This window comes from Oryza glaberrima, chromosome 3, assembly GCF_000147395.1.
Source record: "Oryza glaberrima chromosome 3, OglaRS2, whole genome shotgun sequence".
NCBI lineage: Eukaryota > Viridiplantae > Streptophyta > Magnoliopsida > Poales > Poaceae > Oryza > Oryza glaberrima.
Genome location: NC_068328.1, coordinates 1,940,983 through 1,967,875, shown reverse-complemented (window position 1 = coordinate 1,967,875; position 26,893 = coordinate 1,940,983). Strand labels below are relative to the sequence as shown.

Genomic DNA, 26,893 nt, shown 5'->3' with positions numbered 1-26,893 from the left:
AATTCCGAATTTCAACTATTTCTAAATTGTATTTCTATATGGGCTCTGCTTTTTCTTTTTCTCCGATTAATGTGAGAATTTCTAGGCCATGAGAGCGAACGTGGAGGCTCCTTTTTCTATTCCTTTAATAATATAATAGATAATAAGACAAGTGTAAGTGTGCACACCAAGATGTAGCGAGAACAAACTAGATAGAGATTTTTATCCAAATTCAGGTCCTATGGTGGATAATAGCATTGTATTTTATTTGGTGTTTGTACTATATCAATCTCACGAGAATAAGGTATACGGTGGAAACCCTAGTTTATGAGGCTATGACACTATCAACATCTCAATGAAAGCTCTAGTGAGATTGTCAGTGATTAGTTACCTTTAGCCTTCCACTAATGTCCCTTGTCAAATAGAATTAGGGATAAATGAGCACAATAAGAGATATGCTAGTAATAGGATACTCTAATAGGTGAAGTTATTCTTTAGTAAATACATACTATCTGTAACGAGAGGTAAAGGTTAAACCCTTGAGCGAGTCAAGGCGAGCTCGGTTTAGTTAAAATATTAAAGTAGGAAACAAATTATGATATCAATATAAGAGCAAGTTTAATAGTATAGTCCACTACTAGCTTTAATTTATCTATAGTCAATCTAATAGCCAATTTATACAATAGTTGCTTACTATACTATTAATATATGGTCCCACCTGTCATACACACATTGTGTCTTGGACTCCGTGTTGCAGCTGGCTATAGATCTGTTGCCCGCTGCTCTTCTCTCTCATCTTTTATCTCACTAAAATATATTTATAGCTGGCTAATAGTTTGCTATTGTACCCACTCTAAGGAGTCACCCTATCCAAGTATAACCGAGGATACAATTTACAAGTTTGGATATAAATCCAATCAATTCTATCCAGTTATGATATGAATCCAATCAATTATGATATGATTATCAGCTGGTATTATGCGGAGTATATACGTGAGAGTTATCTGTACAGTTGTAAGAATTAGCATCAGACCACAAACGGATCAAAGTCTCCATGCAATTCATGAAAGATAATGGGGTGACAGCTAAATGAATGGCGCTCCACTAATGACGATACTTGAGCAAAACAAGGACTAAATACGGAAGAAAGGGAGGCACCAGTAGGGAGTAAACAATGGCAAGAGAGGGCGCAGCCAGGCGAGATCCAGAGCAGGGCGCAGCCTTGGACCATCTCCAATTCTCCATCTCGCTGCTGCGTACTTTTTAGTGCTGCAAATGACCCAAATCCTGGAGATCATTAAACACATAAATATTCCAATGTGAAGACGCAAATATTCCTTCTCTCCCTCTCGTTACACTCCTTAAACAGGCAGGCAGGCAGGCAGCAGCACACAACCATGTGATTCACCGCTGTGTAGATCAGAATCCAGTGATACTCCAATAATTAAGCTCTTCTTCTGGCAACTGAACGCAGGAAACTGCCTCCTTTCTGCTTGCCATTCGTTTCAATCGACACCGCTCTATGCTCCTGTTGATCACATGACGCCCGTCCACCTCCGTCTAATCCTGTTGATCACTATCTAAAAAAGCAATTCCCATCTATTCTCCGAATTTCGGCCACCTTTAAAACGTCGAAATTTGAAAAGATTTTTATGATTGATTCGTACTATAAAGATCCTACAAGCTGCCGGCCTGACAATCCGTGGCGTTTATAATTGACACCCTATCACGAACTGTTGGAATAACAGCGCAATTCAGGAGCGAATCGGAATATTCCGGCGTTCCCAGCAGGGTTCTCAACTCTACCATTCAAAATTCTGAAGTCTCAATTACTCCAATACCGATTGAAAAGAAAAATGCACTCTCATGTGGATACAGAAATCGGACAAGTAGTGGTCCCACTCTGACAGAGACCGATCCTGCACGACACTGACACGGGAGGGCCCACCTGCCAGCTCCAACGGATATTTTCCCAGGACACTGTAGTGGCCGCGCGCCAGTGTGCAGCAGCGGCAGCGAAGAGGGGCCACGCGCGCACGCAGCAAAAGCAAACGCCAGGCAGGTGTCAGCTTTACACCCTCCCATACTTGGCTGCTTAAAAATAACCGAAGGAAAAAAAGGGAAAAGAAATGGAGGGAGGAGATGCAAAGAAATGGTGGCTCGGCTCGGACTCCGTGATGCACTCACGTGCCCGCCCGGCTTGTCCCATCGCCTGACCTGACTCATTTCTCCTTTTCTTTTCACTGAATCGATCGGGCTCAGTTAAAAAATTCCAGATCCGATCTCAATGCCAGACATGTTTATCTCCTATACTATGCTTTGCCACTTTGTACTATACTCTTTACTTTTGAAGAATGAAAAGGTAAGTACGCGGTTAAAGTAATGGAATGCAGCCAAATACTAGTGACTAATCTACCTCTACTGAACTGATTAGTGGCCGTATTAACCGGTGTCATGGCTAGGTAAAAAAAATGAAGGTAGTCTACTGTAGTATAAACGAGAAAGGGTGGGTCAGAATGTTTGTCGTTTCCAACCTTTTTCTTGCACCGGAGCGATGAGCAATGAAAATGGTGAATTACATATTGCGCACCTGCAAATCTCACCGCAAAAAGCGGGGCAAATTACAGTTGAAAATTGATTCCCTAGCGGGAGATTCCAATCTTGTGAGCTCGACAAAACATGGCATGGCTGATTACTGATACTGATAGTAGATCGATCCACCGATCAAGAGGGAAAAGAAAAGAAAAACAAACTTTAAAAGAGATCCCGACCTTGTCTTTCCAACCCAAAATCCTCCACCAAAAAAATTGAAAGCAAAATTAGCTACGAACAAGAAAGAGTAACAATAAACATCATCCTTATTTCTCCTCTAAACGATCAAATTTAACTTAATTTTAAGGCACTCTCTTCTTCAACCTCTCCTCCTCTCCAGGTAGGTAGTCTGCTCTTCTTACCTCAGCTGCTGATCTGCGAGATTTTTTTTGTTGTTTTCCCTCTGTTTCTTCCGCTGGTGAGTGAATGAAGGTAGGTGTTGTTGTTGTCGTCGATGACTTTGTTGCACTATTTGCTCTCGACGGGCTTGCGGAGGAGCACCATGTGCATCGGCGTGAAGATGCCGGTCTCGCCGCCGCGGGTGAGGTGCTGCGCGGTCTCGTAGAGCATCTCGTGCACCTCGCAGACGCCCTTGGGTGCAATCCGGAGCATGGTGAGCACGCGGACGACGAGGGAGTTGCGCCAGTATGCGATGCGCCCCATCTTGAGGCGAGTCCACCATGGGAGAGCGGGCGGGAGGGCGAGGTCGAGCTCCTTGAGCACCTCGAATCCGACCTCCTTGGCGATGGACGCGATCTCGTCCTGGCGGCGGAGACCCGGGAGCGCGTCGCCGCGCTCGATGCCGTGGATGGCCTCGACGTGCTCCGGGTTGTCGGCGCGGTAGAGGGAGGTGGTGACCCACTCGTAGGAGACGTAGAGGCCGCCCGGCTTGAGCACGCGGAAGACCTCGCCGTAGACGTCCTGCAGCCTGGGCGCGTGGCAGGTGGCCTCGATGGAGTAGGCGCCGTCGAAGGAGGCGTCGGAGAACGGCATGGAGAGGAAGTTACCGCAGACGACCTCGCAGCGGGAGTCGAGGCCGGCCTTGCGGTTGTGCGCGCGGGCGCGGTTCACCTGGTACTCGTTGATGGTGATGCCAACGACGTTGGAGCCGGAGTGGGCGGCGATGGCGCGCATGGGCCCGCCGACGCCGCAGCCGACGTCGAGGAGGCGGTGTCCCGGCTTGGCCTGGAGGAGGTCGGCGACGCGCTCCTCGTGGACGCGCGTGGCCTCGCGGTGGGAGCGGCCGGGGAGGGAAGGGGAGAAGTGGAACGACTGACCCCAACCCCACTCGTAGATGTCGGTGACGAGGTTGTAGAAGGTGTCGACGAAGGCCGGCACCTTCTCGGCGGAGGCCTCGGTGGTCGCCGTCTCCTTGGGGCGGCGGAAGAACGACCAGTACTGCGTGTACTTGTCCTTCACCTTGTCGTTCGTGATGGATCCCATCTTGAGATCCACCGCCCGCTTCCCCTTCACCTCCGCCGCTCCCATCACCCACACGAACCAGTACACCAGCGCCATCCCCACCGCCGCCGCCGTCCACGCCATCGTCGCCGCCTCCATCCCCGCCCGGTACAAGCAACACCCACCCTCGCAGCAGAGCAGACCAGAGCAGAGCGGAGACGAGAGCGGAGCGGGGGAAGAGGGGAAAATGAACAGGAGGCGGCGTGCGATTTAGGGGGGCGCCGTGATATAGGGAGGATGAGAGCGTAGGATTTTTGGGCGGAGCGTGCGTGCGTGGGCGTGCCGCGCGGTGCGGTGCCGGGGCGACGATCTGATCGGACGGCTCAGGCACGGGGGGCTTGGCTTTGCGGGGGTTTTAGGCCTTTAAGGCGAGATTTTTGCGATTTTTCTGCGTGCGCGTCCAGCTCCGGCCGAAACGGGGGCAACCAGATTGTTTTTTGGCAGGAGGCGGGTGGCACGAGGCGTGCGCGCTGGCAAGGCCCGTTGGGACGGACAGCCTGCCGTACAGCCATGTGTGTGGTGACTGGTGATGTGTGTGTTGTGAGGGGGCGACGCATTGTTTTTCCCCTCTGATTTCTGCCTGGTGCCACCGTTTCAGAGTACTACTGTACGAGTTTGTCTCTTCCCAGACAAAAAATAAGGAGAGGATGGATGATTTTTTTTTTTTTTGAGGATTTTGGGTTACTGCTTGATGGGCTGTCTTTCTTCACCCCGATGATATGGATATGAATACAACAAGGTTCAAACAAGGGGTAGTTGGGCGGAACGTGAATGTACAAGGTGAGGCACTATGCATATCCAATGCAACTGTACAAGACACGATGCGTCAGGCAGAATAGGAATGGGCAACTTGCTGAAACACACTGAAATGCGTCGACTGAATGTGCTAATTCTTGCCAACGCATGAGTAGAAACTTGCGCATTTAGCCAAAGTTTAGGTAACTTTTAGCACTGCCAAAACTTTATTAAGTCATCAAAACAAATTGACCCTTAAATTGTTCACGATAAACTAAGGAAGAAATATTTTAAGGGTGCAACTCATAACTTACATCAGTTTTCAATTATTAAAATACAAAGCATGGTGAGTAATTAAAGTAGTGGATTCAAAAATATTGCCAGCGAATATTGGGCGTTAGTCCTTTGGCCAACATTAACCAGCTATACGTAATTGCAAAAAGGTGATTGCTCACTGTTTGGGTTGGGGCCAGCTGTAGCAACCATCAGGCTTGTGAGTCAGCTATAAACATATTTTAAAAAGATAAATAAAGAGAGAGAAGAGCAACAGGCTATAGATCTGTAGCCAGCTGCAGCACAGACTCCAAGACGTAATGTGTGTATAATAGGTGGGACCAAGTATTAATAGTATAGTAAGCAACTATTGTATAAATTAGCTATTACATTGGCTATAGATAATTTGAAGCTAGTGGTTGGCTATACTATTGAACTTGCTCTAAGTTGTACAGTAGCCGTCACAGTTCAAACTGTCCAACATGGCTACTACAGTTAGTATAGCTAACTAATGACTCCAAATCATCTAAAATCAACTTAATAGTCAATTCATACAATAATACCTATAAATATAGTATATAATACATAATTGATATTTGGTCCCACCTGTCATACACATATACATCTTAGAGTCCATGCTGCAATTGACTACAAATATGTAGCCCGCTGCTATTCTCTCTTCTTCTTTATCTTCTCGAAATGTGTTTATAGCTAGTTTATAGTCTGCTATTGTATATGCTCTTAAGGGAATTTGACAATACAACTACTAGTTGGTGCGCCAGTTGTTTTTACGAACACTATACGGTATAATGGCTAGTTTGTATGCCAGTTGTTTCCACAAATACGAGGCACTCCGTATCACTATAACATTATATGCGGAGTTAATTGGCTATAAGTTGTTTTGGCATTTTGCCACCATGAACTACATATCCTTATGCTATGTTTACATCCTTCAAAATAGCAAAAGTTTTACCATTTTGAAGCATTTTTTATTATTTTGGATCTAAACACTAGTAGCAAATTTTGGCAATTTAGTGTTTGCTAGTCCATAGTAGCAAATTGTGCCAAAAAGTGCTTTGGGACCACTCCCTCTCTCTTTCTCTCTCTCACTTTAGTGCTAGAATGGAAAAAGTTTAGGATGCATCTAAACACCAACTAGTACTTTTACAATAAAAAAACTTTTGCTACCAAAACTTTTACTATTTACCATTTGCTATTTTAAATGTATCTAAACATGCCCTTATACTCTTTTGTTCCCGTAAAAACTGCCTAGCTAGTCCCATTACCAAACTATTTTTCCTGTGGTAGAGGAGATAAATACGTGGATGAGGAAAAACTTTTATGTTCAATTTTGCGGTAGAGTTCGAGAACGCATACGAAAAGGTTGTCTTGGTTGCGCATAAGATGATCGCTGTGTGATCCCAGTCACCATGATGTTACTTTTTACGGTGGTCGGTTCTTATAAGCTACGGAGCTTTGTCTATAATCTGTCCAATCATTCATAAGCACCATGCTAACATGTGATGAGGCTCTCAAAGAGGCCATGAGTGTTATGGATGTCCAAATGCTTCTTTCCCTATTATTTTTACTCACGTTTTCGGCTTTGCATGATCTTCACTGGAAATGTGAACATTACCTTATGTAACCTCACACTAATGTATACAATAAATTTACTACTCTTTATGGCAAATGAAATGTGTGTATATAAGCAAATACTCCCTCCGTTTCGAAATGTTTGACACCGTTGACTTTTTAGCACATGTTTGACCGGTCGTCTTATTCAAAAAATTTTGTGAGATATGTAAAATTATAAGCATACATAAAAATATATTTAACAATGAATCAAATGATAGGAAAAGAATTAATGATTACTTAAATTTTTTGAATAAGACGAACGGTCAAACATGTGATAAAAAGTCAACGTCGTTAAACATTTCGAAACGGAGGGAGTAATAACTTTAAGCACACCAACAGCCAACACATAGAAATGTTAAAGATATAAAGGACGGGAACAATTACCCAAATGGTAAAACGGTGCGCTGGAAAGTGGATCACGGCGGCCCACGGGCTTCTTTCTCCTGTAGATATCCCACAAAGTTTCTTTAACCTGCGCATGCTGTTGCAAAAGTCTATGCAAACCATTCCCGAATTCGGTAAAAGCTACCAAAAGCGCTTTTCTTTTCCAAGGACCGAAAGGGCCCGATCGGCGTCATGGGCGGTGAAAGAGATTGCCATTGAACATCCAAATCTGAAAACGACCCCATCGATATGATATCCGTTTTCATTCCGTTGAATAGGGTAATTTAGAACCATGTCATTATAATTTTATAAAGTTTGAGATATGTCATTGGTATCTTAATGACATGTATGATCCAATGACATGTGGGTCAGGATGATATATCTCAAATTTTGCAAAATTATAGTGGCATGGTTCCAATTTTCCCTTGATAACTTTGGCCATGTTTAGTTGGGAAATTTTTTTGTTTGGTTATCACATCGGATATAAAATATATATTTGAAGTATTAAACGTAGTCAAATAACAAAACAAATTACAGATTCCGCCAAAAAACTACGATACGAATTTATTAAATCTAATTAATCCGTCATTAGCAAATGTTTATTGTAGCACCACATTGTCAAATCATGGCACAATTAGGCTTAAAAGATTCGTCTCGCAATTTAAAAAAAATGTGTAATTGTTTTTTTCCACATTTAATACTCCATACATGTATCCAAACATTCGATGTGATGGGGTGAAAAGTTTTTTTTTTTGGAACTAAACAGCCTCTTTATTCGTTTCATGTCATAAGTCATTTTTTAAGTCAAACTTAATTACGTTTGATCAAATTTATAAAAAAAATATAGTATTAATTTAAACATAAAAACAAATATATAATCAAAATATATTCAACGTTAGATTCAATGAAACTAATTTAATGTTTGGAGTGTTGCTATATTTTTTTATAAACTTGGTTAAACTTAACAAAGTTTCACTAGAAAAAAAACTCAAACGAATTATAATATGAAAATAATATGAAAGGGATATATTACTCCCTCCACTTCAATATTATAAATCATTTTTAACTTTTTTTCTAGTTAATCTTATTTAAATTCGATCAAGTTTATATAAAATTTTAGCAACCTCTATAACACCTAATTAGTTTCAATAAATCCAACATTAAATATATTTTAATAATATGTTTTTTATATTAAAAATGTTACAATATTTTTAAATATTTGTGTTAAAAAGTTTAACTAGAAAAAAAATATCAAAACAATTTATGATACGGAACGGAGATAATATATCCGTATATATTTCTGTAACAAAATACATCATATATATATATATATATATATATATATATATATATATATATATATATATATATATATATATATATATATATGTATATATATATATATGCGCGCGCGCGCATCATGGCACAGACTATCCGCGATGCACACACGACACCGAGCCACCGATCTTAAAAAAAAAAGGTTTGTATGACTCACCACCCAAACTTCAGTAATCCCCACCTTGTCGTACGTGTCGGCCACCAGTCACGCAGAGATACGGGGCCAGCCGACGCCGCGGCGCGGCAGCGGAGAAGCCAACAGCCGCCTGCATTTGCGTGCCCTTCGGCCACGTTCTCTCGGGCGGTCGGGCCACGATTGCGATGGACCAGAGAGTGCTCCAGGCATTGGGCCATAATACACGCAATTGAGGAATGAATTCACTTTGTGTTCCTCAATTTGTAACTGAGTCTAAAATTCATCCTTCAATTGCAAAACCGGATACAACGCGTCCCCCAAATTACAAAACCAGGCAAACGAGGTCTCTCGTATTGTGTCCAGTTTTGGCTGATGTGGTGCCTACATAGCTCCTTTTGACTAGGTTTTCATCCCACGTGGCATTGACGTGGCGCTCACGTGTCAATTTGACCGGGAAAAGTAATTAAACCCGTGGGACCTACCTGTCAGTTACACATACAAAATAATAATAAATAGTGGGGTCCACATGGCCCCACATGTCGCCATCACCGTCCTCTCTTCTATCTCCCATGCCAACTCGCCACTTTGCCAGGAGCAGGGTCGAGCGGAGCAGGCAGGGCAAAGCTGAGCGATGTGGCGGCGCGGAAGTTGGCAAGCAGGCGGAGCGGGTGGCGGCTGGCCAGCGAAACCGAGCAGGCGGCGGACGCAGGACTAAAATAAAGATGGGGCGGAGATGGTCGGATAGCTAAACACAATAAATATCATATTTATACTATAATCATATAGAAATTTAGTATAACCAATAAATTAAGGGAAACAAAACATTTTAAAATAAATTAATAATCTTTGTGTCATATATGATTCATTATGCAGGACTACAGCTTGCAGGAGCAACCGAGCCAAGAGGAATGGAGTAAGCGGTGTTGCGGCGCCGCGACGGGACCGTGGCGGCTAGTGCGCGGGCGTGCACCTACTCCCTAGAGGAGTAGCGCCTAGCGGCGTGCTGGCGTCACCGCGTCGGCGTCTGGTCGACTCGGTGAAGGCTGAAGGGGGAAGCCGCGAAGGCGAATTGATGGTGTGGCACCGATCCAGGTCAAAGGAAATGAGGCGTCGCTCGCGTGCGGCTTATGTGATCGGCGGTTAGGCTGCTCACTGGCGCTTCGGCTGCTCATTTTTGTGCCCAATGTTGTTAGGATATGGTGGTAGGACGGCCCAAGGAGGGTAGGGGGTGGGGCGGCGCGGCCATAGCTGGGACGGCTGCCCAACCCTGCCTAATGGGTGGATCCACCCCTGGAGGAGCAAACCAGTGGAGCCGGGTAGGTGGCGGTGAGCGAAGTCGGGAATCGGGCGGAGTGGCAGCGCGCGAAATCGGCGGGGCGGAGCGGTGGCAATCCGCTGCGGCGCCTCCAACTCCCTCCGCCGTCATCATCGCGCCTCCACCGAGCTTCACTCTCGCCGCGTCGTCGTCGTCCATCTCCGGATTTGAGCGTCACCTGACATCTCCATCGCGCTTCTTCTCTCTATCGACCGAGCGCACCGCCGAGGTGAGGGGCGAAGGACATGGTGAGGGCGTCAAGGACAGCCTCGTCCGCCTCATCTTCCACGAGTGTTTCGTCTGCCTTCTTGAGGTCGTTGTCCCCGACGCTGAGGACCTTGTAGAGTTGTAGTAGTCGACCCCCATCTCCCTCTGCAGCGGCGACGGTGGCGGCGGTAGGGATGCCTCCCTGTGCTGGTAGTGGCCGGATCGCGCGCCGGAAGACGACAACGAGGAGGAGGCTGGCACCCTCCGCTGGGCTCCGCCACCCCATTCCGCCCAAGCCAGCTTCAGGCGCCGCCACTCCACCCACGCGTTTGCTCGCCGCCGCCCCATTCCTTCCCGCCAGCTTTGTATCGCCGCTTTGCCCGCCCTGCCCCGCCGCTCCGCCCGTCGTCGTTCTACTCTACCCACCGCCGCCCCATCGGCTTCACGCATCGCCACCCGCTTGCTCTGCTCCCTCTGCTCCCATGGGAGAGAGAAGACAATATATGGAGGGGATGAGGGAGAGGAAGTGGGTCCCACGATTTTAAAAAATTGATCGATATATGGGTCCATATTTTATTTTATTTTTAAAATTGTTAAATTTTGCTTCATGTGCCACGTCAGATGAAGACCGAAGCAAAATTAGCTACGTAGGCATCATGTCAACTAAAACCGATGTCCAAACCGTCTTGAGATTTGTTTTGCACCAATTTAAATAGTTGAGGAACCCATTGTATCTACCGGTTGAAGGATAAAAATTGGATTCGTTGACAAGTTAAGGGACCTCAGATGAACTTGTTCCCGCAATTGATGATAAGTTCGTTCGTATTTGGGCCGTGACAACAGTTGTACACGTATATTTCGCCATGGGTTGGGCTCGACTACTCTTCTCCTCTCCTCTCCTCTCCTCTCGGCTCTCGCCGCTTCCCCTCAGCAACGACAGTGTGCTGTGCGCCCGCCTGTGCCTTCCGGGCTCGCCGTTGTCGACCCTCCCGCACCTCGCAGCCGCCGCATTTCATCTGGGGAGCGTCGGGCTGGGGGTGCTTTCTCGTTGGGGTGGTGCGAGAAGGATTGGCTGATGGTTCCCCCTTCACTTTCCTTGCTCTCAGATCCGTGTGCCCGCGTGACGTGATGCGAGCCACTGGGCTGACCACGATGTGTTTGTGGAATTGCCTCGCCGAGGGAGGCGGCGGCATACAAGTGTACAAGGTGGCATCATGTTGAACTCTCTCCTTTGCTACCAATCTGGAACGGCGATCTGATTGCAATTAGGTAACAATCTATTGTCTCGTCTCCTATAACAAAATCCAGTCTCTGCTACTTAATGCTGATATGCTCTGTGAAATCATGTCCTTTGACCGTTATCTACATTTCACTGCGGAACCTTTGTCCACTTTTTTTCTCTTTCGAGGTTGTTCCTCTTAGTTGGTTGCGAAATTCCTTTTGGCATATTAATATAGCAACCAGTAAGCATGTACTTTCCAACAATCTTACATGCAATCCTCGCTTTAATACCACCTATTTCTCATGTTCACTCTAATACCACATGAAAATCCACTCGGTTAATCTAGTTCTGATCCCTCCTAAAACCTTTGACATGTCAAATTTGCCTGTCTTATCCCCTCTGCTGTCCTGTTGATAATCTGTTCAATCAGTGTGTCTGTGTCCTCATGTGGCATGCCAACCCGGATAGCAGAAGAGCTACCTGTGTGTGCAAGAGCTAGTGCTGGCCGTGCTGCAGACTGATTGACAGTGTTGGGCATGATAACAGAACAGCCACTGGTCACAGCGTTTGCCATCAAAAGCGTTTTAAGGAAATACTGGAGTTGGTGTCTCCATGTGCTAAATGTCTTGCTGCAGTTGGCAGGTGCATCAAGTTGTCTTCTTGAGAATTACGTCTAGTTTATAATTGTATTGCTGTCAGCAAAGCTTCGAGAGATACCCGCAGTTTATAATTGTATTGCTGTCAGCAAAGCTTCGAGAGATACCCGCGTTGGGAGATATCCCCTACAATCTTATCTTTTGCGGGCAAGGGACCTTTTCCCCATGCCCTGTCAATATTTTAAACTCTGAAAATAACTTTTCTCTATTAATACATATACGGCAAAGCTTGTGTCGATGTTTTAAAAAAATTTATTGCTGTTTGTGCCATGAGAATTAACCACTTCAGCTACTAGCTATAAAAATATGAAGTAGAGAAGTTGAATAAACCAACTAAGATAGCAGAAGAGCTACCTGTGTGTGCAAGAGCTAGTGCTGGCCGTGCTGCAGACTGATTGACAGTGTTGGGCGTGATAACAGAACAGCCACTGGTCACAGCGTTTGCCATCAAAAGTGTTTTAAGGAAATACCGGAGTTGGTGTCTCCATGTGCTAAATGTCTTGCTGCAGTTGGCAGGTGCATCAAATTGTCTTCTTGAGAATTACGTCTAGTTTATAATTGTATTGCTGTCAGCAAAGCTTCGAGAGATACCCGCGTTGGGAGATATCCCCTACAATCTTATCTTTTGCGGGCAAGGGACCTTTTCCCCATGCCCTGTCAATATTTTAAACTCTGAAAATAACTTTTCTCTATTAATACATATACGGCAAAGCTTTTGTCGATGTTTTAAAAAATTTTATTGCTGTTTGTGCCATGAGAATTAACCACTTCAGCTACTAGCTATAAAAATATGAAGTAGAAGAAGTTGAATAAGCCAATGGGTTGTTTTCTTCATTTTGAGTAATTAGAAAACATGTATTTTTTTATTCAGGATTACATATCTTCAGGTCTATTTGGCACAGTCCTGTTGTATCCCCAACCAAAATTTCATAGCACGATATACATGACTTGCGACATTTTTACCTTATTTTATCAACTGGCTCGATTAGCTGATTTTGTCAAGACTCACTCACATAATCAAGCTCCAACAAAAGGTTCAATGCATTCATGGCCAAGCATTCTTTGTGCATGCAGGTTGGAGTTTGGACTTGCCAAAGTAGTTTGGTTGTTGTATGTTTTCCCTTTTGGTTTGAGATCTTCTGGCAATTTATTTTAACTTTTGAGGCAACTATTTTCACGAGGAGAGTGACTCACTTGCAAGGAGTAAGACCTCATGCAATTGCCAACTTGCTATGCCCTTCTCTTACCTTCTTCCTTTCATCACATGGACTCTGCTCCCAGAAGCATTGCTATTGCCTATTCCTGTGCTCATCCCTTTTCTTCTTTCTTTCATCATGAATTGCAATTTGTCGCATTACGTGAATTTGTGCCCCCATCATTATTATCATCTTGACGTCTCATAGATGCTGGCTATTTTTTTCTCTGGGATGACATATCTAAAGATTCTCCTATTCTAATCGTAGGCTCAGTGGCATATTGTAATCTTATCTTACTATTCTAGGTTATGGAGTTGAGTCAATGACATTCAATGTTAATTTTCACAATTTATGGAGCTTGTTAAGACTTGCATATGCGAACCAACTTACTGGAATTGGCTTTGGTTGGTAGTAATGTGGAAGGTGATGTGAATTTTTCAAAGTAGTCAATCTAATTCATTTGGAAAGAATTTGATCATGTAGGCTAGTAAGTTGGTTTCCTGGGTGCCCTGTACTTACAGAGTTCAGGTCATATCAAACAACTGCAGATATACTAATTCTTGTCATATAACTTTCTGTGTTTAGTGCAGGTGGTAAACAATTCAGATCAAGATTACAGTCACCTTCCAGAATTAGATCTCAGTGTCATGCTCAATCAGGGTACTCTTCACCAATCACAAGACCAACTCCTCATCAATCATACAAGCCCTGTAAGGTATCAGTGTTTACTCTCCTGTTCTAATTGGCATTCTCAATCTACAATTTCAGCATGATTTTATATGACAACAAATAAATAAGGGACCACCAATCGTATGCGTCAAAGCATTGAAATACTTGACATAACTTGTTTGTCTGGTAGAGTTACAGAAAGGGACCTGAAGGTTCATTTCCCAAGGAGGGAAAGGTTTACTTTTACCATGCCATCACATTTTGAGGTACCATATAGAGGAGTTTTAACTCATCCAACTCTTTCTTTCTAGGTCGTCGGTTATTTTTTGGTAGTTGAACCACATTCTCATGGTCTTGTGGTTTTGCTTTGACACAATGGATACAGTTCTAGGTGCAGCCCCTTGTCAAAAATCCAATCTCAGTCACTCTAGTTTGTGATTCTTAGTTTACCAAAGATGTTTTCATGTGTTGTCCTTCTTTTCTAACTTAAAAGGGTTTTCTGGCATAGTGAAGGAGTTTCATCAGGTCTACTGCAGCAATCAAATACGTGGATATCATGAATCAAAACGTCTCCGATGACCTTGATGAATGGTCAACAGTATTTTCTTGCACGATATCAACTTAGTGTACCCTAGCCAGCCCCTCTGCAACAATTAAGCAGCGACCAGTGTGTGGCAATATTGAAACTGTACTTTCCAGTAGTATCGCTGCTGTTTTTTTTTTTTTTTGCAGCTTTCGTAGTATTTTTTGCTTTAGAATTATTTAGTGATGTATTCTTCTAACTAGTATCAGCTGGTGTATTTCCCCTTTTGCACTATTCCCATTATGATCGTGCAGTTTTAAAAATGATTTTAACTTGAGTTGTGGGCATATGTTGTTACAGAAAATAATTGTGTTCTTTACCGATACTGTCAAAGAGGAAGACTCCATGGACACTCAACACATAGGAACTATATTGCTTTCCAAAAACAGTCTGGATGGTAGTGACCTTGCATCATCATTTAGTTTTTTTTTTTTTAATTTTTTCTCAATCTGAGCATGCTTCATACATTATACTTCTTTAGGAGTCCGTCTGACTGTGGTGTCAGGTATCATCGATGTTTATGGTCGCGAGGACTGAGGACTATGGTAGAGACTTCCACCGATCTTGAAGGCACTCTGGACCAAGTGTCAGGAATATTCTCTTTGTGGGTTGATAGGGCGAAATGGACCGTTCAAGGTATCCCTACTCGTCCAAGGTATCTCTACTCTCTGTAGATTTCAATCATACTGTTGTATATGCGATGGGTTTCTTGCTGTAATGCTAACCTTTTTCACCCAAATAACCTATTGTACTGTGCTTTCACTCTTACTCATTGAAGAAATTGGATTGTTGCCATGTTTTCTCTGCATTAGCAGTCTTCAGGTGTTCTAGATCTCTAGGATATGACTACTATTGTTCTAAAAATCAATAAATCTTGTTCTAAAAAAAAGGATATGATCACTTTGGTAAAAAAAAAAATGGCCAGGACCTCTGGTATTCACTTAAGGAGGGAGGCGCCCAAGTAAGTCTTAGGAATAGAACCTGGGTGTGTGAGTGGCCACGAGCCAATCCCTGCTAGTTAGGTTGAAACTTCAGTGTTAGAAGTAAGTACTCAACGTTAATAAGCTCTGTGCTTTAAGGACAGTCTTTGATGCTTACCGCCGTCATATGTGATGATAAATGCAGAGTTGTTTGATGGAACCTTATGGCACTTCCTGGAAACTAGTGTATATCCTATCAATGTATGTTCTTGTTTTCATGTGTTTGAATTCAATATCTATTTGTGTTTTTCAGGGGGAACAACTATAGGAAAGGATCCTACAGTGTATGTTATAATAATTCTATAATATACACGGTTACATGATGGTTACTTTGCTTGTCTGGTTGTAAGCATCTTGTTTTAGTTGATTTTAGCAGCATATCTGCATGAAGCATGATGCATAGTTGATTACAGCGTTGAACTTTGTTTCATCCCATTGTGGCAACCAGTTTAGACTATACCCTTAACTCTTCATTTCTACTTCTACATGTCTTCTATAAAGCATATGAATGCCCTGATGATAGCTTAATATGTTTTGCTTCTTGGACCAGCACTGTGCTTTTCTCTATAAATTATTCTATTGCTACAGAGGTTCTCTACCCTACCGATTTGTTGGTAGGGCAGAGATATATTAACTCGTGTTTGGTTTGCTATCAATATGATACCAAATTTCATATTATGGTAGAGAAACTTATTTGTGCCAAAATGAGTATGGGCATTGCTAACTAATTGGCTTCAAACCAAACCATCATATTTACTATTCAACCTCCTAAAACATTGGTAGGGAAAGTTTTGGTATCAATCCAAAACGGCCATAATGGGCTAATGTAACCCATCTTTTTGGAAAACCATTTATGTGTTTCTTATATGGTCCACACGTCTGTTTCTTAGCCAGACATTAGCTGTGTTCTGATAGTTTTCTTAAAAAAAATTGGGGTACCTTAGCCAGTGACATGCATAGGCTGGTTCTGATAGTTTTCTTAAAAAAAAATTGGGGGTGGCAATTCGAGCACTCAATAATGTGTTTACATTTTGTTCTGAACCTGTAGGCTGTCGAGGATCCAATTGTTGCTGCTGGGAACACTGCTGTGTTCGTAAGAAATCAGATTCCTTTTGCAGCGTTGAGACCCTGAGAAATGAATGCAAAAAGGGAATAACCTGCATGCTCGAGGAGATTCTTGCAGGACAGGCTGAGGTTGAATTTTTCTGCAGGCAATGAGTCGCTTGCAGAAGGGTTCAGACTTCTCACTTCAGAGAATCCACATCTTTTCTTTCAGACTGAAGAGCTTCGGCCTTTTGAAGTGGTTCTGATGTCGATATCCAGGTAGGCGTCGTAGCTACCTCGGAGCATAGCAGAGCAGCTTTCAGCACCTTGTGTGACTATCGACTCGTGGTCGTGGAATCCATCCATCCATACTGTAGGAGATTGGTGAAAAAGTGACGTGGGTCACGGAGCAGCCGCTGATGGATATATTGGCAACATGGCATCTCCTGTGCAACGTGAAGTACTGAAACTATGTGTTCCATCTCGAGTTTTTGGCCATGTTTTAGTGGAGGGTTTCGAAAGCTCCGGTAAACAAATGTCAGATGAAATAATCTGCGTTGATAGATCCACACACGATCATGAGCCCTATACTTGGAAAACGAGAGAATCCTGTCGAATTGTGTCCGAACTGTTTCCCTTTGAAATCCTTGGAATTTATCCGCGTCATTGCTGCGTACCAGATGTCCAGATGTGTGGAGTTCCCAACGTAACACCAGATAAGCCGTGGTACTCTCGCCCTTAATAAGACGCTGCATTAGTCAGTTCCCACGTGCAAAGTTTCGAATTTGTCCTGCGTCGTTGTCGCAGGCTCGCGGCCACCTCCGCAGCGGTCAATTTCGCGAGACGCCCTGAACAACGTACGTGTTGTATCGATCGGACGCTTGAAACCCAAGCCGTGCTGAGGGAAGGGGGAAGGGACCCAGGCAGGAGACAGCCCATGACCCCAAATGGCCCGCCTAACCACAGAACACCACGGCCTATCTAGCACAACCACGCCCCCTTCCACCGCCCACCGCAAGCGAAAGGGCGCAGCACAGAGCGCTATCTATGATCTATCCACTTGACTTGGCGTGAATCACCATCACGATTCACCATTCACGCCGGTCGGTTCGTACTCCGTAGGCAACACGGCCGCAGTGCCCCTCTCACCTGTCACCCACGTAGGTAAATACTACTACTATGATACTATCGTTTCTACTAAAAAGCCTATACAAGTGTAGTGTACTATAGAAACGATTGACGGAAAGGCCGGAGAGAAGAGACGCGCACAAACGGCCATGGGGCACGCCGATCCAGGTCTCTCCTCCAACAAGCAGATCGGGCGCTATTGTGCTCTATTTTGCCATCACGCATCGTAGCGGCAGCGGGTAGTTGCGTGCGTCCAGCCGCGAACACCGCCGCTGTTTGCGGGGCGGCACCGGCCGTGTGGCGGAGAGGAGTCGAGGACGTACGCGCGCGTTTAGGCGTTTAGCCGCTGATCTGATCGAGCGAGCGAGCGAGCGTACCAGGGCAGTAGTAGCACGGTGTGGCCGGGCGCGGTCGTGCGTAGGGATGCGCGCCCCCGCGGACGAGGCCGAGGCGGACGGATGCGCCGGCCGGCGTAGGCCACGGCGCCCCCGCGCGCGCTCTGTCACCTCACCTCACACCGCCCAAACTGTCCCTGTACGCTGCACCTGTTCGTGTCCGCTGCTCAGCGCGCTAGCGGCATATGCGTGCATGGGGCGCGCGCCCGTGAACCGGCCGCGCTGTGCGCCCGCCGCTCGCGACGCGGTCCCTGATTTTGTTTCCGCGCGCGCGGGACGGCCTGTTGCCTTGCCTGTACCTGTGCGATGCGAGCTAATCGAGCGCGCAGCGGGAGTGGGGGGCGCGGGCCGGTCTGTACATGTTGGTGAATGCCATGCAACGCATGGGGTGTAGTAGGCTAGTAGCGGTGTGTACCGCGTACGAACATATGCATGTGCGCCTTTTGGTTTGGATCGTTGCTCTTGGGGAACATGATTCTGGATCCTGTTCGCTTGCGTAAGCAAAAGCTTTTGTAGGACAGCTGCAGCTGCAGTACCTCTTCAGAGGGGTAATCCATGCATGTGATGAACTGCTTCGTACAGGCAATAGCTACTTTGCCCCCAGGACCACGCTGCCACGGTCTCTATCGAGCTCCGTTATACGTACCATCTTCTGTTTGCTATACTTGTACGATCAAATGTTTCTCTTCTAACGTTATTGACAGTACTAAGTTTTGGTCCCATAGAAAAATTGGTTCCACTTCCATACCGACAGCGTGGTGTTTGCTCGTATTAAAATCGTAAGCCGACATCTCGTATGCAACTACACATACCATTTCCCATCTCTATCAACCGCAGTCCATGGCAAACTACTAGAGATCCATCACCACAACATTTATCCTCTCCTCTACAGTTAAGACAAGCTAGGGGTCCGAAAACTAAGGTCTTGTTTAGATCCCACCTTAAAATTTTACACCATTTCACATCGAACGTTTGAATATTTGCATAAAGTATTAAATATATGCTAAAAAATAACTAATTGTACATATTGCGACTAATTTGCGAGACGGATCTTTTAAGACTAATTGCTCCATGATTTGACAATGTGGTGTTACAGTAAATATTTGCTAATGATAGATTAATTAGGCTTAATAAATTCGTCTCGTGGTTTACTGATGGATTCTGTAATTAGTTTTTTATTAGTGCCCGAACACTCTATGCGACACCCTATATAATATCCGATCTGACACGCCAAAACTTTACACCCTGTATCTACTAAGTTTTTCGGTGACGTGACATACATCAACGTAGTAACTTTTTTTTTTCTTAAAGAGCGAATTTTGTTTATAGTACCAAGGAGGAATTTAGCATCTATAATTGATAGAGAAGAAAATTATGAGATAACCTGGGTCCAATAGGAATTGAACCTAGGTTGGCGCTTCACTCCTGGCCGCGGTTCTCAACCTAGTAAGATATTTCAAGATAGTGCTAGCTGGAGTAGGGACGTGGCCAGTATAGGAGTGAATTCTATGTTGTTTCTGATTTGCTTTTGGGGTTAGATTTTGCGCACTCATTTCTTGTATGCAATCTATATATTTTAAAATGAAAACAATTAGCAACATAAATTATTCTACCAGTATTATTGCTCCACCAACCTTAAAAAACATATATTAGAACATATTATTTTATCCGTAGCAAAACACAAACATATGAATTAGTATTCTCAAATGTTTATATTGTATATGTATCTAATAGATGTAAGTGCAATGTCTTTATATATATATTATCATGGAACATTAATTAATATGCCAAGATAGCTGATAAATGCATATTAGGTAAAGGATTGGATATTGTATGATGTAGTGGGCTTAGATTCGTTGGGTTACTCTCATTTGATATTAGTGTAGCCCTGTAGGTTCATCACCGATGGATGAAAATAACAGAGAAGTGATGGGCTTAAAAAAGCGTGCCATTATTTAGTTTAGTTAGTGAAGACCAATTTTGGTGCACATATATAAGAAGGATTATAGAGCATGGGTCGACGAAGATGCTAACAGTTTTGTCGGACTTATTTTTGGGAGGGTCATTGGGGGTGATGAGTTGGCGTGGCCTGGTACTGGAAATATATTGCGTGCATACAAAAAAAGTTAGCATCGTTTCTATCCAGTTGATAGTGCTGGCATTATTCTAAACAAGAAATACGTACTCATGCATACTACGACTAGTTTTTCTTTTAATAGAAGAAGTATATATACTACAACTAGTTATACGTACGATCATTGCAAGGAAACAAAATGAGTATTTAAATTGGTAGCCCGCGACCAAGGACAAAGTTATGTAGTACAGCAAGTCTAATTAGTAATCTTGACGGATAAACAATCGACTGGGGTTTTTGTTCCATGCGCATTGTTTTAATCTTATCCATGCCCCCCATCAGATCTGATAGCTCATCCGAATCAAGATTAATCCCCCTCAAATCTCCCAGATAATGAGACCCACCACTCCAGCATATTCCATCTCGGATCGATCGATCGGTTCATATATATCGATCGATCATCACACGCACGTACTACTAACTGCTCGTTCGCTATAGCTAATAAGCTGAGCTCCCAGCGAACACGCAACTAAACGGCAATGATGTGATCGGCCTGATCGATCGATCTAGCTAGTCTCGCGCGCCGCATTCGTATATTGGATCGTATAGCCAATAGCCCAGGAGACGATCGATTGCTCGGCACGTACGTCGTTGATAGCCAGCACACCACCAAGTACACGCGTACGCGTACGCGGATGGGCGATCTGATCTGACTCGATCGGCGACAGCGACGCGGCTGCGCCCCTGCTCCCCTCCCCGACGGCTACCTCTCGATGATCAGCTCGAAAACGAGGCGATCAAGCTAGTAGCGCTAGGCATGAGGCATGAACCGGCCGCGCACGCGACGTCTCCACAGCACCAGCAAATTATCAACTGGCGCGCGCGTACTCCCATGGCATCTCACCGTGCAGCTAGCGCGCGGGGCCGACCCCGACCCGACCCGACCACCGATCGCTCGCCAAATTGGCAGGGGAATCTGGGCGCTAAACAACACAGAGCTGAGGGTAACGTATTACGCGCGTTCGTTTTTGTTTAGCTACACTAGCCCGTTCTTTTTGACTCCGCGGTGACTCGCGCGCTCTCCCGCTCCCTCTAGCTGTAGGTGGCCGTGACAACTACTGCACCCCGGCCCTATCCCTATGTATGTACACGACGACGACGTACGCCGATTAATTAGCTAGCTATGGAGGGGGTAAGATATAAATTATGCGCGACCAAATTCTTTTTGCACTGGGCGGGGCCGGCCGTCAAATTAACCTCGATCGCCGCCAGCCAGCAACGTACGTACAGGATGAATTTTAAAAGGCCTCTTCCGCGAGATTGCAGATTTCAGGCGAAAACGACATGGTCGATAATTGAAACCGAATGTAGCCAGGCCAGGCGATTAAACAAGTGGAGAGATTCCATTCCATTCTCAGACTGCGCGCGAGCTAGTGACCGACCGACCGCGCGACCCGGCGGTCCAGCCAGTTGGCGCGCGCGCGCGAGCCCTTACCGACCGATATACCCTAGTTAGCGGCGCCTAGCTGCATGGGCGCACGCACCAAACCAAAACTAGCTGCGAGGAATAATTGTCGCTCGATTGCTTGCTTGGGTTGGGTTGGCAACCCCAACCTCGCGCGGCCCACCGCGTTTCATTTCCCAGGTTGCTTCCGTGCCCCCAGCTAGCCTAGCTCCATTTCATTTCATATTCCCCTCTCTCTGGTCACGGCCGTTTTCATTCCATCCCTGCACTGCCACTGCCACTGCTCCCCCCTGCAACTTGGACATGTGGCTTAGCTACTCGCCGTCCCGGTCTCGGATGATAGTATAAGCGTGAGGGTTTGGGCAATCTAGGCAGGAGAGGTGACTGCTAGCGAGGAAAGGGAGCATATATACTACTATAGCTTAGCTTGCTGCAGGTGCTAGCTAGCTGAGGCATGGAGCTTGACGAGGAGTCCTTCTTGGATGAGCTCATGTCGCTGCGGCGTGATGGGTCGGCGCCGTGGCAGGCGCCGCCGTACCCGGGTGGCGGCGGCGGTGGCGGCATGATGATGAGTGACCTCCTCTTCTACGGCGGCGACGGCGGCAGCGCGGAGGCGAGGGGCGGGATGGACGCGTCGCCGTTCCAGGAGCTGGCGTCCATGGCGGCGCCGCCGCCTCAGCATCCGCACGAGGAGTTCAACTTCGACTGCTTGAGCGAGGTCTGCAACCCGTACCGCAGCTGCGGCGCCCAGCTCGTCCCCTCGGAGGCGGCTAGCCAGACGCAGACGCAGCTCACTCCTCTCCGCGACGCAATGGTGGCGGAGGAGGAGACGAGCGGCGACAAGGCGCTGCTCCATGGCGGCGGCGGCTCGTCGTCGCCGACGTTCATGTTTGGAGGTGGCGCCGGAGAGAGCTCGGAGATGATGGCCGGCATCAGGGGCGTCGGCGGCGGCGTCCACCCGCGGAGCAAGCTCCACGGCACGCCGTCGAAGAACCTCATGGCCGAGAGGCGGCGTCGCAAGCGGCTCAACGACCGGCTGTCCATGCTCCGGTCCATCGTGCCCAAGATTAGCAAGGTGACACACACATTGATTTGTATTGTTGTCTTGTGACCTAATTAATTGACCTAGCTAGCTGTAGCTAGCTTCTTGTCTCCGTGTCCCGTGTGCTCATATATCTGTAATTAAACAATCAATCAATCGCTCGCTCGCGCTGCAGATGGACAGGACCTCGATCCTTGGTGACACCATCGACTACGTGAAGGAGCTGACGGAGAGGATCAAAACCCTCGAGGAGGAGATCGGCGCCACGCCGGAGGAGCTCGACCTGTTGAACACGATGAAGGATTCCTCCAGCGGCAACAACAACGAGATGCTCGTGAGGAATTCCACCAAGGTACGTACCTAGCTTAGCTACGCAGGCAAGCATCGCATCGATGGAGTTTTAGTTTGGCATGTATGTATGTGCTTGTATATTTCTTGTGCGTCCGCGCAGCTAAATTAATCTGGTTGTTGCGATCGAACTTTGTGATGCATGGGGCGAAACTAACTAATTAAACTGCGGTTTGATTTGCCTCCAGTTCGATGTCGAGAACCGGGGCAGCGGGAACACGAGGATCGAGATATGCTGCCCGGCGAACCCCGGCGTGCTGCTGTCGACGGTGAGCGCGCTGGAGGTGCTGGGGCTAGAGATCGAGCAGTGCGTCGTGAGCTGCTTCAGTGACTTTGGCATGCAGGCCTCCTGCTTACAAGTAAGTTCTATATATCTATCTTGAATTCTTGATAGCTATAGCAACTTAGCTAGTGCGGATTTCTGAACATCTATATCGGTCGATATATAGCTATACCTTGATTTCTTGCTCGAACAAATTAACCTATAGCTATATATAGGCATATATATGTTTTGATTAATCTCTTGTTTCAATATTGAATGGGTTCGTCGACAATGCATGATAGGAGGACGGGAAGAGGCAAGTTGTCAGCACCGACGAGATCAAGCAGACATTGTTCAGGAGCGCAGGCTATGGCGGAAGGTGTCTGTAGCTAGCTTGCTATACAATCCATTGAACGCTGAGCACTGTGAGCAGGTACAGGTTGCATATATATGATCTTCATCATCCATGATATAGGAGTAATAGCTATACATGCATATGCACTTCGCTCCAGGAATTATAGTAGATCGAGTACCATTTATGAGTTCATATTCATCAGCAGTGGTAGTACCTCGTTTCTGAACACACCAGAGAGCAAATTAAAGATTTGCTCAAGTATTGTAAGCTTTGCATTTGTGAATCGGTATGGGAGCCGGCCGTGTGATTTGTCGAACATTGGATTTGAATTAAACGCCAAGGTACCAATTGTTTGTACACTTGCATAAGTACTGCTATTGCTTCTTTGTTTCTTCTGAAAGTTTAGCTGTGCGTTTTGTTCTTATGCTGACAGAAATGGTTCATCTGGTTTTGTCCCGAGCTATATATCATATGCGCGCGCATATGAGAGAACAGTATCGTGACATTGTTTTATTCCTTTCGCTTGGTTTGTTATTGTCAACAACTGTGGGAGACTAAATGAAGCACTGTAACGTGCTTAAAGGCAGTTTATACGTAGAGAGTATTAATTGGACGTACACAAGCATGCAAAGATTTGAATTGAAGAAGGCATTTGTGTTACTGTTCATAGAAAGGCAGAAGCTATAAATGCAATTTCACATCTACATGGAATGCTTCGTTATTTCATGGCCACTTATTTGGGTAGAAAACAACGCACATAACCAAGAAATGCAGATTGTGTACATGTTTACAATTTGAGTGTACTACTTTGTTACATGCCCGTGCATTGCAACGGGATTAGAAGATAGAAATATGATTCAGTTCCTTTCTATACCGGTTTTTCATAATGGGTTGTTATGTGGTTTTTCGGAGCTAATTTTTTTAAGGGAGGGGGGGGGGGGGGGAGTTATGGGAGGAAGAATGACGACGATTATGTTTTAAAAATAGTTTAAGATAAAAAAATTCTTTGAATTTTTTGAATTCTCACAGATTCCACTCATTTTTTTGCCGATGCGCACCACAAAAGGAATAAACTAGGTTAATATTGATAATCATTAATCGCCGGTTTCATGAAACAAAGTTTTTTAAGTCATAGGAGAGTATCCACGACCTGTTATAGTGATTTTCGAATTACAATGACGTGTATATAACCAACTATATTTGTTCTCATACTAGGACTGCATCCTCTGTATTTTTACAAGACTTATCTAACACACGCGCACATATGAACAATCAGACATGCACTAGTATAAACGTGTATCCAGGATATGTTTACTTTTTAATTTTAGATTTGAAAACCACTCGTCGAAAACCGACCAAAACAAACTAGTATAAACTGATGATTTTTCATCAACTTTGTAAAAAAATCAGCTAAAATATCAATCAGTTTTTGTAAGTCGACCGCTGGCGGTTAAAAAAAATACAGATCGATATTAAGCCTGAGCATAGTTTTTTTTTTAAAAAAAAAGTTCAGGTTTTTTTAAACAGATCAGTTTTGTTCGTACTGGTACTAGCTACTTCCTCCGTTTCACAATGTAAGTCATTCTAGCATTTCCCACATTCATATTGATGCTAATGAATCTAAACATTCATTAGCATCAATATGAATGTGGGAAATGCTAGAATGATTTACATTGTGAAACGGAGGGAGTAGCAGCTAGCTAACTACAGTAATACTATACACTGTCGGTAAATACGCAGATGGATCAGTATGTGCCAAAGCGAACATAGTGCTCTAGCTAGGGGCCGGTACCTGACGTTGCCTTGGCTTACGCGCCTGCTGAAATAAAAAAAGAAAAAAAAAACCCGTACATCCATTCACTGTTGTTACAAGGAGCAAATAGTACGGAGAAAAATAATTTGCGAAAAAAATAATATCAATGAAATTAAAGTTTCTTGCGTGCTCGTCCTCGGGAGATCGAAAAGCAACCGAGAAAAGACTAGACCAACTAATTAAATTGATTAAGATCGAAAAGCAAAAGGTCAATGTTTTTAGTTTTTTGCCACGTAGTGTCAAACCAGAGGATGTATTATGTAGTACTTGTTAACTAATTAACAATAAATAAATGTATATATAGACCGAAGAAAACTCACGCTCGAGAAAATGCAATGTTGAACCTTTAACCTGTTCGCAACTTGTGAAATCAATTTAGATACCACATATCCTAGCTAGTGAAGGATGGTAAATCGAATGAACACAATAGTTGAGGGAGTAATTTAAACTATGCGTAATATATATGTACCGCTCATTAAAAAAAAAACCTTGGATTGATCATATATATATACTCCGCTACTATAGATAGCATTAGAAAATAGAAAAGCTTACATAGTCATCTGACCATAACATGGAAAATAAACCTATCAAAATCCAAGTTTACTAATGTGTGATCGCTCGCTAGGATCTCGGTGACATGATCTTTTTTCCACTTCCGTTTCTGGCCCAACGATCGATTTTCAAGATGGCTTCTAATTAGGGCTATCAACGAGCCGAGCTCGAGTGAGCTTATCTGCCTAGACTCAAGCTCGATACAAGCTCGAGCCAAGCCTAAAAATGTTCGAGCTTTCCGACAGGCTTGGCTCGAGCTCGACTACCGAGCTTGATTTTTAAGTAAAACAATAATATTTCAAGGATAATCTTTTAAAAAAATAATTAATTTCTAGTTCATTATATTAATAGAAGAGGAAAAAAAGAATAAAATAAATATATGATGTCAATACAAGGCATATAAATAACATATTTGATCTCCTAATTTATTAAATAACAACAAAAATTATATATTACTAGACTCGTTGGAAGCTTAAACTCAGCTCGACAAAGCTTGCGAGCTTAGGGGGATGCTCGGGCTCAGCTCGTCTGGAGCTCGAGCCGAGCTCGAATCGAGCCTAGGATGAGTCAAGCTCGAGCAGCTCGTGAGCCTCGAGTTTTTTTTGACAGCCCTACTTCGAACCACAATTAGCACTGTCTAGCGCTTATGCGCGTGATTAACGGCTCGACTGGCATGCACCCCTTGTGCATGTGAATCTGGTGGAAGCGTGGATGTTTCCCTTTGTTGGTAGTATGCTTGAATCTGTTCGACATGTGAAGCTTGCATTTTTAATAAGCATGCATGAACACGAAGGGTTTCCTACCTTTCAGTGTCCTTTTTTTCTAAAAAAAATGCACGTAAAAACTTTGCATGAATAAACTTTACAGATATAAACTTCGCATGTTGAAACTTTGCACATAGAAACTTCTGTGTATACAAGCTTTACACATACAAACTCTGTACATATAATCTTTATACAGAGAAACATTCTGCATATGAAATTTCAAACAAATTCAAACAGAAACTCCAAAACTCAAAATCACCAACTATCAATTAAATATGTAAATATTTCTA

The 26,893-nt window shown here is 44.6% G+C and overlaps 3 protein-coding genes across 3 annotated transcripts; 2 read left to right on the top strand and 1 right to left on the bottom strand.

Moving 5' to 3' along the window:
- Positions 1–2,606: 2,606 nt before the first annotated feature.
- On the bottom strand, positions 2,607–4,362 carry LOC127767665 (24-methylenesterol C-methyltransferase 2). Its single transcript, XM_052293076.1, has one exon. It carries the CDS (start codon positions 4,129–4,131, stop codon positions 3,040–3,042), a length of 1,092 nt encoding a protein of 363 aa, XP_052149036.1. The 5' UTR covers positions 4,132–4,362; the 3' UTR covers positions 2,607–3,039.
- A 6,952-nt stretch (positions 4,363–11,314) lies between these two features.
- On the top strand, positions 11,315–17,136 carry LOC127768655 (uncharacterized; the record flags this gene model as incomplete). The annotated part of the gene is made up of 5 exons (XM_052294275.1): positions 11,315–11,324; positions 13,715–13,844; positions 14,887–15,036; positions 15,615–15,645; positions 16,410–17,136. Coding segments are annotated over 5 exons (405 nt in total), but the record flags the coding sequence as incomplete, so codon positions are not given.
- Positions 17,137–21,588: 4,452 nt separating this feature from the next.
- On the top strand, positions 21,589–23,831 carry LOC127765484 (transcription factor BHLH3). Its single transcript, XM_052290396.1, has 4 exons — positions 21,589–22,542; positions 22,685–22,861; positions 23,046–23,216; positions 23,422–23,831. The coding sequence occupies exons 1-4, from the start codon at positions 21,922–21,924 to the stop codon at positions 23,506–23,508; spliced, it is 1,056 nt and encodes a 351-aa protein (XP_052146356.1). The 5' UTR covers positions 21,589–21,921; the 3' UTR covers positions 23,509–23,831.
- Positions 23,832–26,893: the final 3,062 nt, after the last annotated feature.